This window comes from Lineus longissimus, chromosome 17, assembly GCF_910592395.1.
Source record: "Lineus longissimus chromosome 17, tnLinLong1.2, whole genome shotgun sequence".
NCBI lineage: Eukaryota > Metazoa > Nemertea > Pilidiophora > Heteronemertea > Lineidae > Lineus > Lineus longissimus.
The window spans coordinates 8,518,015-8,531,666 of record NC_088324.1 but is presented as its reverse complement, the minus strand read 5'-3'; the positions used below and the strand labels follow the sequence as shown (position 1 = coordinate 8,531,666).

General features: G+C 46.3%; 1 protein-coding gene across 8 annotated transcripts in view; it reads right to left on the bottom strand.

The window, feature by feature from the left end:
- The window catches only part of LOC135501735 (E3 ubiquitin-protein ligase UBR4-like), a 61,573-nt gene that overhangs the window by 19,674 nt on the left and 28,247 nt on the right, over positions 1–13,652 (bottom strand). For 6 of the 8 annotated variants that reach the window (XM_064793992.1, XM_064793997.1, XM_064793995.1 and 3 more), the window contains 24 exons: positions 13,470–13,559; positions 13,034–13,186; positions 12,327–12,551; positions 11,785–11,942; positions 11,310–11,487; positions 10,929–10,982; positions 10,467–10,691; positions 9,849–10,152; positions 9,155–9,365; positions 8,520–8,721; positions 7,907–8,099; positions 7,081–7,589; positions 6,541–6,708; positions 5,973–6,207; positions 5,377–5,533; positions 4,744–4,951; positions 4,342–4,458; positions 3,782–4,066; positions 3,092–3,388; positions 2,631–2,709; positions 1,997–2,327; positions 1,559–1,703; positions 975–1,060; positions 334–550 (listed from right to left, as the gene is read on the bottom strand). In XM_064793992.1, coding sequence (XP_064650062.1) covers positions 334–550; positions 975–1,060; positions 1,559–1,703; positions 1,997–2,327; positions 2,631–2,709; positions 3,092–3,388; positions 3,782–4,066; positions 4,342–4,458; positions 4,744–4,951; positions 5,377–5,533; positions 5,973–6,207; positions 6,541–6,708; positions 7,081–7,589; positions 7,907–8,099; positions 8,520–8,721; positions 9,155–9,365; positions 9,849–10,152; positions 10,467–10,691; positions 10,929–10,982; positions 11,310–11,487; positions 11,785–11,942; positions 12,327–12,551; positions 13,034–13,186; positions 13,470–13,559 — 4,827 coding nt within the window. The remainder of the gene's footprint in view (positions 1–333; positions 551–974; positions 1,061–1,558; positions 1,704–1,996; positions 2,328–2,630; positions 2,710–3,091; positions 3,389–3,781; positions 4,067–4,341; positions 4,459–4,743; positions 4,952–5,376; positions 5,534–5,972; positions 6,208–6,540; positions 6,709–7,080; positions 7,590–7,906; positions 8,100–8,519; positions 8,722–9,154; positions 9,366–9,848; positions 10,153–10,466; positions 10,692–10,928; positions 10,983–11,309; positions 11,488–11,784; positions 11,943–12,326; positions 12,552–13,033; positions 13,187–13,469; positions 13,560–13,652) is intronic. The other 2 variants (XM_064793994.1, XM_064793999.1) reach the window with 1 other exon arrangement.

The following is a 13,652-nucleotide window of genomic DNA, read 5'->3' as shown; positions in this document are numbered from 1 at the left end:
AACTTTGAATCAGACAGGTTGCAAGATGTACACAAACTCATCATCATCAATGAAATACGATTTGGCATGTTTAACGCTCACCCGTCTTCAGCTAACGAACTCAACTCGACTTTTATGAAAGCTTGTTGGATGATCTTCTTACAAAGACAGCGCAAAGGACCAACAGTTACTGTGGGGATCTGGGGGACAAAAATAAGAGTACACCACAGACAGGTGGACTTGACAGGACCAGACTGATCCTCTCGTTTAGCTTGAGCGGAAAGTTCACAAGATTAACTTCAAGGAACTTGACAAATTTGTCAGGTTAAAAAGCCAAGCAAAAATCACGCTCACCATCTTAGTTCTCTTCAAATCCGTAATCCTCAGCGTGACTTTCGAGATGGTGTGACTCCCGACCAGTTTTACGATCTGAGTGGTCGTAGTGAACTTTGAGTCAACCTTGATTGACGTCAACTTGGTGTTGGAGTACGGGACCTCGGGGTTATTACAGACGAGGCAAGGGTCGCTCTCTAGATAGTACCCGTCAAAGTCGACCAGGCCTTGTAGTTGACTGAAAATAGAGAGTGATTCAGTTGAAAGTTCACTATATGGCTATAATTCTTCCCAGCGGCAAATGTTTTCTAAACAAAGGTGACCGATGCTGTTCATAACTAGCGTGAACCAGTTCCATATGAGCCTGGTATGCGCATGTGTAACTGGATAAAAAATCTGAAAATTTTCAACCAATTTCTGCCAATTGTCTTTCCAATTCACAGGGACTCAGAGGAGTAAGCTTATACCAGGCCAAACACTGATGAAGAGCCAGAGCCCTGTTGTTCAAAGGAAGTTTTGTCACTAGCGCTGACATCATCTTGGCGTCAAGTCTAATGGGCTTAACTGAAGGAGGATAATGCCAAGATAAGTCAACGCCAAAGTTAGTGGCAAACTTATTTGAGCAAACAGGCCCTGATACCTGTGATAAAAAGGGGACTTACTTGTAAATGTTTGCATTGGGGTGGTTGGCCATCAGCTGATTCTGCTGCCTCAACACAGACACAGCCTTCTCCACATGTTGATTACACTGAAAATAACAACAAGACGTCTAAGTCTGAAATCACACCAGGTTCAATTCAAGAAACTTTACAAGATACCATACAGATGCATTAAACCTCGGGACTTAGGACTGTCATCCCGGCTGATACTCTTAATGTAGTTCCTGAGATATTCAAGCCATGATGAAAAGGTTTAAAACTTGGATAGAGTCACTCTCCTAAGCCCAACGCCATCATGTGTATTTCCCTCCCAAAAAAAGTTCCTCCGTTATTGTCACATGTGACTTTGAACAGTGGGGTAACTTTGAATATCCCCTAGGAAGGATTGCTGTGATGAAAAACATCTACAGCCGGGTGTCCAGAGTCACCCCATGTGACAGTACTTGATTTATTTTCTTCCAAAGGGTTTTATAGTTAGTTCAATGCCATGATCTTTTCAAAAAAAAAATGAGAATGAACAGGTTAACACACACAGTTTTTTCACTCCCAATCTGACTTCAGAAAGCAAAGCTGTCATCAAAGCTTACCCTTTTCTCCGAGCTCTGCGTCTTGAGCGAGAAGAACCCCAGCAGATCGACGAACTGCACGGCCTTCCTTCCGTAGAGGGGCAGCTCCTGCCACATTGACCACATCATGTCGAGCAACAGCTCCTGCTGGGCAGTCGAGGAATTCCTAAACGAGAAATGACAACACTCATTGGGAGAATGTCAAAACTAGGGAGATCACCATGTAGTTCTTTTCAAGGCTGGCTTAAATTTGAGAGGATCGCCAAAGACAGAAGACGCTGGAGAAAAGTTCTTGGCCGCATATGCTCTCAGAGGAGCGAAGATTACGTCAAGTAGGCAACTAGTTATGCATGAAAGCTGCGTGTGTGAATAAGATAACTTTGTGTTCCATCGAAGACCGTGGTGAGTTACAACTGAATACTTTCTGCTCATGAACTTCAAAAGCACAGTGATCCTTACCTGTAAATCTGTAGGATTAACGCATGTGCCTGCCAACGGACTGCTGTCGAATTCGACTCCAAGAGGAACGACCGCAGGAACGCCACTAAGGTATCGCGGTTCACATCTCTGTTGACCTGTTGGACCAACCATAGACACATCGTCTCGTCGTACTTCGAATCGCCGGTGTCGTCTTTCTCCTTTTCCTTCTTGGATTTCGAGGAGCTGCTGGAGCTGGAGCCTGTCTGGGTGTGCTTGGTGCCGCAGATGGCGCACTGGAGGAGCTGGAGCAGGACGGGGGCGACACCCTCGTCGAGGACGATGCTGGCTTGGATCAGGAAAGACAACACCGCTGGAAAGATATTGATAGTCCTATTAGGGGAGAGTTAGGTCCTTGTTCTTGGCAGGGTGTGTTTGGTACCGCAGATTGTGCACTCGAGTAGCTGGAGTAAGACTGGGGCAACACCCCCAATATGATAAGACAGCCATTACTTCAGCCCCTTATGTGTTACGTTAGTATAAGACTGGAGTGAAATCTGGTCAGAGCCAAAGTTTCAAGTCAACACCTCCAGCGGTAACCAAACATATGTGCAAACAGACGTGATGGACTACACCTCATGTGAAGAGTTCACCAAGTCAGCTAATCTAGACTTACTCTCATCCTTGAAGCAGAACTTCTCCCAGTTGAAAACTCTTGTTGTGGCAACTTCTGAACATGCCTTCAGATGCTCAATCTACAAAGAGAAATAATGCCATTCCTTCAGAATTAAAATGGAACATTTTTTTTCAAAAAACCAGTCCATATCAATTTGTTACCAGACAATAGTCCATATCAAATCTGTGCATTTGTATAAATGCTGGATACAGGGCCGGTTCAAAGTAGGAACAGTAACAAAACGACAACAAGGAATACTTTGCAGTCTGACTTCAGGGATAAGGAAAGAAATTTGTGTACACCAAGAGTACTTTGAAAAAGTACAGCTGAACTCTGTGGCTATATAAAAGGATGACTATAGATTAGCACAGATGACCAGTGACATGTAGACCACCAATTTGATCCTCTAGCCTATAGCCCGCATTTGATGAGCACAAAAGAATTTTCATCTATGAACTCACCAATGTGATCAAGACATCATAAGGCAACACCACGCTGCTTAGACCCATGTTAGCGGGATCCAAGCCTCCGTCCGTCACCAGTGTTTTCACCGCGTCCATATGCGAACTGAGCACATGGACGTCCCGCAACTGGCGATACTTGTCCTTCGAACCGCAAATGAAAAGGAGGAGTTTGCGGACTTGGCGTCGGACGAACGGGGCTTGTTGCGTCATCATGTATTCTGCCAGGAAGTAGAACCAGGTTTGGTCGAAGACGGCTGCTTGGATCGTCTGGGAGCTGTCCGTGATCTTCTTGATCTGGAGAGGAAGAACGTGAGGTTTATAAAAGGCAATTGATGCGCCAAGACATGACACCCTTTAGGCTACAGCTAGGGTATTGAGAAGATTCTGTGCAGATTCATGCGATGAATGGTTTTCCATGCAGTTTTTATACAACATCATCCTTACATTCCCGACCTCCGGCATTTCAAAAATCTATATCTAAGTGACTGTCCCCCGCAAGTGACTGTCCATAATTCACCATACAGGAATAGGAGAGTTTCAGATTAAAACTGAAGAAATCCTGTGACAACTTGTTGGAATCTAAAGAAACCCAGGGGTTTATTTGTCAACCAACTTGGTAGGGCAAACGAAGCCCCATCTACATCAACAACTTCGGGCGCAGCACTAATTCTGCTACTGTCAACATACCTGGTAAGGCAACCGTAACACCATCTCCGTCAACAACTGCGGATAATCCTCAAACACGTCATTGGCGTGACCCTTCACGTATTGGCGCAGGAAAAACGGCGACATGTCTGGGGGAGACATCGTCGGGTGGGTCTTGAGGAGCTGACCGGGTAGGACCGTGCCTTCCTCCTCCACTGGGATCGCCTTCCAAAAGTCCAGCAGGGTCTTCAGGACCGACAGACAGTAGGTGATGGCGTCTTGGGATAGGAGGGCAGCGGCAGTCGTGTTGCTGATGAATGTCGAGGACTGGAGTAGATGAAATAATAAATTGAATGTGAAATCATTGATAGTACTGTAAACAAGGAATTGCTGCAGTACCCATTGTTTGTATCCTGAATCAAAAAGGTCTCAAGTCCAAGTGCCTCTTGGGTGAAAGTGACATTGTAATCGTATGTGGCCCGCTCTTTAGAGATGACTTGTGCCTTCTTCGTGTCAAGGTTGAAGAGTTCACAGCGACACATTCCATGTGAAAATTTGAACTCTCCATAATCGTGGCCTTAGACAGCGGAATACAGTCCTACCTCTCCAGTTGTTTTCAATCCGACTCTCGACCTTGACATCAGTACGCTCAACAGTCGCATGATGATGAGCTTGACCTCATGACGCTCGGTGCGACCGGCAATAGCAGAGTCACCCTCCTGCGAACAAAAAAGAAAGTCATGTGAAACTTTGTGACAAGAAAAAACCCACGAGGCAAATTGGTCATCATGCATACACCCTTTGTTATCAGTTGTGCCACCGCATCTTCGGATCAACTCCAAGGGAGACAGCCCCTGGCCAGTTGTTCAACCGCTTCTTCAGCTCAACTCAAGGAGAAACAGCCACTGAAGCAAAATAGTCATCATGCATAAAATCATTGGATCTGAAATGATTTCGATGATTTTTTTACTTCTGAGGGGACCTTGCGTCAAACTTTAACTTACCTTCTGCTGGCCAATATCCAACTCCTTGAGCATGCAGCTGAGCAGCATATCCAAGGCAACGCGATCCTTTTCCTCGTCGCCGTCGAGGTCAGACGTCAACATGAGGATGACCTGCATGTACGGGATGGCACGGACTCCGCCCACCTCTCGCACGTCTGGCATGTACTGTAACAGTCGCTCGAGCAGACGCAGGCGAAGGTTATGAAGTCTGAAAAATAGTGAACGAAACTTGTAAATAATGTCGAGCTCCAAAGTTGCTGAAAGATACTTGGCGTCTTGGAGGGTACTGGACCACACTTGTGTGGGAGAATGCTTTCGTTTATGTGGTTGAGGTTTTCAATCGTAGTCATAAATGTGAGCTAGTCATGTTCCAGTTTCACATTGTATTTTCGTCAAATAGATCCTTTCCTATTTTCTAATAATGACACTAACATTTTAGGACACACAAAAAGATATTCTTTTGTAATTTTGACCCTTTCATATTAAAACTGGTGAACTCAAATGTGAAACCTCTTGAACTCCAAGTAACTGAAAGCCCTCCCATATGCATGTAATACCATATCCTATTCACTGTGACCTTGACTCATGCGACCTCAAACCCACTTAACCTTGACCCCTGTGACCTTGACCTACCTGCATGTAGTGTCATAATCAGTGTCAATATCTGTGCCCTCCATGTCGTGCTGCATCGTACTCGACGGCATCCCCACGCTGCTGGTCTCACTCCTTGCCCCGCGGCTCATCACATCCTCCGGGGCGACGTCACCGTACGCGCTGCTGCGCCCACTCACTGCAACAGAAAAAGTTTTCGTCATCGAAGTTCTGGTCAAGGAAATCTACATTTCATTTCATTTTCATATTTGTATCTTCCACTTCTTCTGATTCAAGTTGAGAGCAAATCTGGTTGGCGATCTATGCTCCACTTGAAGTAACAGGGTTTAAGTCAAGTAGGTCACACTTCTGCATTCAAGCTGCCTCTACTATCTCTTCAGTCCTGTAGAAGAGATGAAGTGACTTCTCCTTTAAGATCGAGCTATGTTCCCCTCAGTTTTCCTCTGCGACCCGGAAGTGCTGTATATATCCTGGTTAAGGGAACACACTTGCCGGGTGTAAAGTGTTTTCTAGCATTGATTTCAAGCTGTATCTCTCACTCCTATTAGTTTTAGATGCCCACTAAGGCCAGAGTGGCCTGGTTTTAGCGACAAATATAGCAAAAAAAATTTTATTACCATTTTGTTCTCCTGAAATCGAGTCAATGGCGCTGCCTCCACTCTCAGATCCAGCGCTACCGCCATGTTCTGCTGGCGACGTCCGCAGCGTCGAGCCGTCCGTTGCAGCAGTACTGCCAACCTCGTCATCGCTACCCGGGGCCGAGGCTGTCGTGTCCGAGTAATGGCTCCCCTCGTTCTGGCCCTGACCGCCGAGGTTGAGTCCTTGGAAATTGATGCCTCCTCCGTGACCAGGCTGGGATAGATAAGAACGAGATGATTTCAATGATGGACTAGTAAACTTTTGATGAACTCCTGTACAAGTAGATGGTGAAGCAAGCCCTGTACCTTTTCAAGGTCCGTGCAAAATTTGCAATGACAGCTTTGGGGCTGTGTCCTTGATAGACAGGCTGTCCATAGTAAAAAGGTGTCTGCTAAGAGAGGTAACATGATGTATCTTCTTGCTGTTTAGGCTGTATGTCCTGAACATTTTTTCAGCAGAATTCATGGACAACAAGGAAAGACTTTCACCAGATAAACTGTACGAAATCTAGTGTCTCTTCTTCCCCTCAAAATGATTTTGACATACCTGATCTTGTAAGCTGAGGGCAATGGCCAATTCAACCATGGTCTCGTCGTCAGCATCAGGGGGTATGTCTAGCATCGGTGGGAAGTTACCACCACCAAGCAGTGCTTCTAGGGGGCTTGGCTGAGGAACAGAGTTGGGCTCTGGTGGCTCCAAGACCATTGGTTCCGGCTGTAAATATAAGCAAGTACATCATCAGACCATGGGCCCGTCATTAGCACTTTGGGGTAGATCCAGCATGGGTTGGAAGATACCAAGGAGAGCCACTAGGGGGCTTGGCTTTGACACAGAGTTGGGCTCTGGGGCGCCAAGACCATCGACTCACCCTGGAAATTACTACACACAGAATTATGTCACCCCATTATCGTTTTGATCTTGTCTAACACAAGTCCATATAAGAGCCCAATTGTTTGCAGTTCGACAAGTTCAATATCTTTCAACGCCTTTCCTCTGTCCAATCTGTCCTATTCAATATTTTCATCCTCCCTTCCAGCTCCTAATACCTGGCTGGCAAAAAGTTGACGATCTTCTGATTACACATACCTCATAGTTTGGTACTTCGATCTGCTCCGGAACCGGCTGCGGCGACCCTTGAATACGCACGGGCTGTGACCTCTCGTCGCTGTCGTCATCTGCTGCACCACCTCCAGGGGTGCTACATCGAGGGGGCGATGGAATAAACACTCTACGTCTCCGATGACGCGGCCGCAGTACACGAATCATCGCCTGCTTACAAGCGAAGCTGACCTGCTGATCAGGTGACAGCAACATACGGACGTACAACTTCGTCGCCAGGTTACAGTTATCCAAATCACACGCGGTGAATGCGTGGATTATTTCCACAAGGGCACCGATGGTGGCCTCAATGTGGGTCAGCCCAGGTAGACATGCTGGTGCCAGGGCAGGGTATGCAGGCTTGCTGGCGTGTAGCTTCCAGAAAGCATCCATCAGTTGCACAAGGAAGTGGCCACTTTCGTTGGCATCTAGATCGAGAGACTTGATTTTTGTGTCTGTTTTCGCCTCCCCAAATTCAATGTCCATGACTTCAATTCCTGAAATAAAATAACATAGCATTAGTTCAATAATCAATCACAAAAAGTTTTTCAGAAATTTTGGACAGTTTAAAATTTTGCCTGTGAATTTCCTTTGCACGGGCAAGCAAAGACCCCACCAATTGAGAAGCATGAGAGGCTTTCAATGGACTCCCTCCCTTGGCCAAAGATCCTTGGTATATGTTCAACATGATGACCAAGTCAAAGTATATGAAGCAGACAAATCTATCTAGCATTCTTCTATTCCCATATTCTTTTGGGAAAACTCCAGATTAATAAATCATACTTTCTTGTTGAAATGATTTTGGCACACCTACCATAGCCAGTCTCTGTCTGGTCCGCCAATAACGTACTTCCGTCCCTCTCGGCAAACCTGACAAGGTTCGACGCCCTTGCCACGGCGACTGATCTCGTCGTGACAACAAGTCTCTGATAGTTTTCAGGATCCATAACTTTGCCCTCTCTCGCCTGGCAGAGGCACTGGACAACGTGGCAGAGCTGGGCTTGGTCCTGAAACAAGATGAGGGATATTTGAAGTCTTTGGAGAAGGGAAACTTGAATCAAACTCTGAAGATGATCCTGGACAGATGCGGTTCCCTCAGCCTTGGAAGGTAGGGCCTCTAGGAAAAGGGCACTTAGATCTGAACCAAATTCCCGAAGGTGGGAACAGTGGGCCAAGGCAACATGGAGTCAAACCTCTTGATGATGTTATCAACACACTTATGAAGAGTCAAGGTGAAGACTCATAGATAAATAAGTCTTGTAAAGCACTAGTTCCAATAGAGTGACTGCTCACATGCATTCCAGGCATATAAATCCAAGAGGCATACGCAAAGATTTCAGAGCACCTGCTATCCTCTAGGAATCTAGAAACACAAAGTTTTTGGAAAAGTTTTTTGCTCATTGCAAAGTGCCCCAGACTGACCATACCTTGTGGTTATGATACGCAATTCTACTAGCATACAGCGCTGCTAGCAGCGACTTGGTGAACTGCTGGACACTCAGGGGTGTTGGTAGGGTCAGTAGCGACGTAGCCAGGTCCAGTGCACACTGGCGGGCGTGTTCTTTCTCCTCCCCGAGGTTCATGGCCGAGAAGCATCCATCAAGAACTTCAAGGGAACTCGCTAACAACCTGAAAGGGAGAATAAATAGTTGTACTCAACAGCTTTTTTTCTTATATACATGTAGGCAGGTGGTGTTTTCGTTAAGATCAACCTGCTTTGCCATCTGGGTTCACTTCCATACCATCCCATTTATCACCTGGCTTAGGGGCTATATGCAACCAAAGCAAGATTCAAGAGATCTCTGTGAGGAACCCATCTAATCCTGTTACCTTTTCTCTCCTGACGAAGATTCAAGGGATCCATGCTATCAAGGAATCTAACCCTTTTTGCTTTTCTCTACCTAGGAGTACACAGCCACAGAGACGGCCTAGCAGATTCCTTCTTTGAGTAGGTGGTACCTGTCCTTGCAGATTCGAGGTGCCAGCCACCATCAACAGAACTCTGGACACATACCCACGTATCACCCAAACAGATTAATGTGCAAAACAAATTCAATCTAACCTGTCCATAGACGTCAGTGGTAGAGGTGCCAGCGGGGTGACCTCACTCTCTGGCACAGTGTTCCCATTATTGTTCCCAGCCAACAGCTTTGTGCCGTTCCCATCCAAGAAGTCTTCCGTATCCTCGGGCCAGCCGAACGCCTCTTTCGTCTTGACGTACATCTTGACTGAGTCGATCATAGTGACACCTGAGGGGTCAACACTCGCACCGACTGAAAATAATAATATGAACTGATGCTTGTCACTGTTCTCACTGGCATACTCCAGTTGTTGACACCAGAGGAGTAATGGCATTGACTAATGCACTGGCCCTCCTCTCTCACGTTGAGAGTCTTGCTGCTCCCAACGTATCGTTGCATAGCCAAGCGGACTACTGGCCGAGACCACACTTGAAATGAAAGCCAAGGACCAGGGTGATTCCCCTACTCTCTGTAAATGATTTTAAGGCTTCTTTTTGTGCATGCACCATAGACAGAATATGCACCCCTCGGCTTTTATAAAGTCGAGCAGCACTGGTGAAAGAATGTTTCCTGGAAACATAATCATGTAGATTTCAGTCAAGCGCACTAACCGCTCGACCAAGGGGGCCTCTCTTGGTGGTACGTGTTTGCAGCAAGTGCCGTAAATGATTCCTACCACAAGCTGTAGACACACACCGGACACCTCGTTTAGTCAAGGAATTCATCAGAACTTACAGAATATCGTTACTTTCTTGTCAGCGGTGAGCGACTCCTCTCGAGTGAAGGGAAGATCGAACCACCGGGCCCGCGTGATGTTGACCTGGGTCGTCCGCCCAAACATCTCAATATACGACGGAGAGCGTTCAATGTTGTGGCTTCCGACGAGAATGCGCACACCGACCATGACGGTGTTGTTGTTGTTGTAAACGTCGAGCGAGAACCCGGCTGTTTTTGTACTCGCGACGTATAGTGTGTTTGTGTTGAGGCGGTTCTTGATCTGTGCGGAGTTGTAGATTTGGAGGACGTCATTTCCACCAAACTGAAAAAAACGAGGTTTCGACAAATAATTTGTTGTGTTCATTATACCTGGGGTCCTGTGTGATGAATTCAAAAGCCCCTTCTTTTCAATGGAAGAAAGTGAGCACGAGCTTGGCCACAAATTGGTCTCTGTATTCATATTCAATCTCTGTCACCCATTGGGTGTACATTTGTAAGTAGATTTCACAGGTACCCGAGAATCAATGATAATTTTTAAAATTTGTCTATCAAAATCATGGTCATTGATCATTTTTTAATGACTTCTGGAGGGTGGGACATTCGCTAAAGCTCTGGAAAAACACCCTATCTTCTCACCTCGACGTCATTCGTCTGCTGAGCATGCTCGAAGTAGTCAATTGGGAATGAGACGGAACCGGACGGACGTCCAGTCTTCGCTGCCTTCTTCTTCTTGACCGGTTTCAGGACCGAAATGGCGCTCTGCGGTTGTAAATTCGGCGACAGCCAGTGGCCAGTCTGGTCAACATTTGCCATGTAGATGCGTAGGCTGCCGTCTTCGCAGAGGAGGATGAGGGTGGTCCGCTGGAATGACGAAGGAGAAATATTTGAATAGAGCTGATTTCGGTGGAAAGATTATTACACTGCAAGGGGGTAAAAACCCCAACAACCTCTATAATTGTGACATTTCATTCCCTCCGCTGAATTCAAAGAAACCTCTCTAAAGGCCGCAGCATCTTAGGTTAGATTCATCAAGTTTCCCACAAGGTGCATTATTACATTTCAAGTGCAGGTGAAGACAGCAACAAATAGTTTGCTTACATGTACCTGGTCGGAGTTGGACGCCGAGTGGCGGATAGCCACCATGTCTTGGATCTGAAACGAAAACAAAATAAGTTTTTTGAACAACGTAGCCCAAAATTTTATCATTCATTTAGCTTTTACTGATATACCACACCTGCTTTGTTGACAAAACCAGTTCTCTTCTTGGTACTTTCTTGAAGACCAATGCTGGTTCATCAAGAGATACACAGCTGGGTTCTCTCCTATTTTATCAACAAGTCATACTGCATGATGGTGGATCAGCGGTGTTATCAACTGATGAGGCCCAACGTCAAGTTGGAGAATTCTTTAAGATTTTGTTATGATTTTCAGGTAGATCTCAAAACAATCTACTCACACAAACGGGCATGAAATACCAACCTTTGCTTTTGCAGGCAGAACCTTAATCTCCTGAAGTACCACGGCATCAGGCTTGATCATCATGACGACAGGGTTGTTGTTGGTCTGTGTCATACAGCAGACGAGGCCAGGATGCCCAGGGATCTCTGTCCACTGGACCAGGGGCTGGCCGTTGGAGCCCTTGCCTCCTCCATTGGAACTGAAAGAGGTCAGCGTAGTGAGTATACAAGCAAATGAGATAAGGACATCAGCATCAGGCTGGACAGGGTTCTTGTTGGTCTGTGTCATACAGCAGACTGGATGCCGGGATCTCTGTCTAATGAACCAGGGGCTGGCCATTGGAACCCTTGCCTCATCCGTTAAAATTGCAGGTTAGAGTAGTGAGTAAATAAGCAAATGAGTGAAATGAACAAGAACACTAGCACATGGGATCACTTCTTGGGAAAGAAAGATTCTTTGAATCACCCCTAGCCCTACAAGTCAAATATTAGCCTACCTCTTGTAGTTGACCTGAAACACGTTCTTCATTTGGTCCATGTCCTTCGATAGCGGCGATATGAAGGTCTTCCCCTGCGTGTAGCTGTAGAAGAGCAGCTGAAGGGTGTGGGAGTAGTAGACCGACACCCCGCCACCTGCGACCTGTCCATTCACATCCTGAAATCGACATTACATCACGTAAGAAAATAGTTTCTCACCCAGAAACACAATGATCCTGGGTTCTCCCCAGGATTGAACTTGGCCCTATTGTGTTGTAGCCAGCAGTGTAAACCACTAGGCTATGAGGCTCCACTGTTCTCACCATTGAACAATTAAGCATTTTCTCTGTGGCATTTGCCATATCACTGTGGTAGGTCAACGTTTTAATGGCCCTGCAATCACATGTACATTTCCAGACAGCGATGTTTGAAAAGAAAACTGATTTCAAATATCTTCATCAAAGAAGCTGCACCTGAAACCACTACATCTGTGTTCTGTGTATAAACCTTCAGCTTTGCTCAAAACCAACGCAACTGAGTCCGGATCGAGAGACAACATTACCTTCAACTCTGGGTGCGTAACCTCCAGGATGTTGGTAATGTAGAATGGCCCGTTCTTGGCGGAGCTGTACTCCTCCATCGGCTGAGTGTAGACATAACCAGAGGACGACATCAGAACCATGTGTCGCACCTCGTCGGTGAAGACGAATGTGCAGTCTCGCACCTTGCCGCTTGGGAGGAGGAAGTTGTACTGCGGGCTGATGGCGTCGTGGGAGAGGTCATAGATCTGGAAATAAAGGAAGTCAGAATCAATACCAATTATGGCCTAATCAAACCTAGCTGAGTAATTAATTACTGATCCCAATCTACTGGACAACAAACAATGACACGTAAATGTTCAGACAACTTCACTGAGCCTTTTCGAGCGAGTTTGTTCTTGGTGGGCCCCGCCTTGGAATGTGAATCACTTCTACTTGACGGACAGCTACGTTAATCCATCAAAACATTGTAGCCAACAACACCATGAACCAAAATGAGGGCTCTCTCCTACAGACTGTCGCATACATACAATGACCTTTCATGTCCCAGGGTGCCGCAAGGGCTCAAGCTCAAGGCCACAAAGAACGACTTTGCTCTTCATTTAGTGAGACCAATCAACACCAGGTGTCAGCACTTTTGAAGATGTCGCCCCGTGAGAGAGACAAAACTGGCCAGAAATCTAAGCTTTCAGAGTCTATCCCGCGCACCTTTCCTCCAAATGACACGTACCTTTACAAAGTCTGCTGTCACCACAGCCAGCTCTGTCTGCGAGCCTGGCAGCCACAGGGCCTTGATGATGAAGTTGCCCGCTTCAAGGGACGGGTGCAACACCAGATGGTCCGCCACGGATCCAGTGCTTGTGAACGTCAAAACGTGACAATCCTGGAACAGCAGAAAAGACAAATGATAGCAGGAATTGCACTCTCAAAGCAGATGTGGAATTAGCTTTAAAATTCAAACCTTTTCCTTGCTGTTGGTGAACCTGATTTCTCCCATCCTGGAGCTGAAGAATCATGTTCCCCAACTGAGCGCTGGCAGGACCATAGCCAGCTCTCTGTTCAGGGGGAAATCTATTTTGTCCTTTGTCAGTTTGAAAATCGGTCAAAATCTGCATGAAGAAAACGTTTATTGGTGACCCTTGGGGGATTTTCACACAATCTCTTACCTTGAGTCCACAGACTGCCAAGAAGTCTTCGTTGCAGGGATTACCAGTCACACTCAGCACAGTGAATGGAATCGGTGCCGAGGACAAACGCTGAAAATAACAAGCCAATATATCAGAACATACCCAGGCCAACATCTGGGGAGCAGAGGAAGTGAGTCCGACTAGTGATCGGAAGGGAGCAAG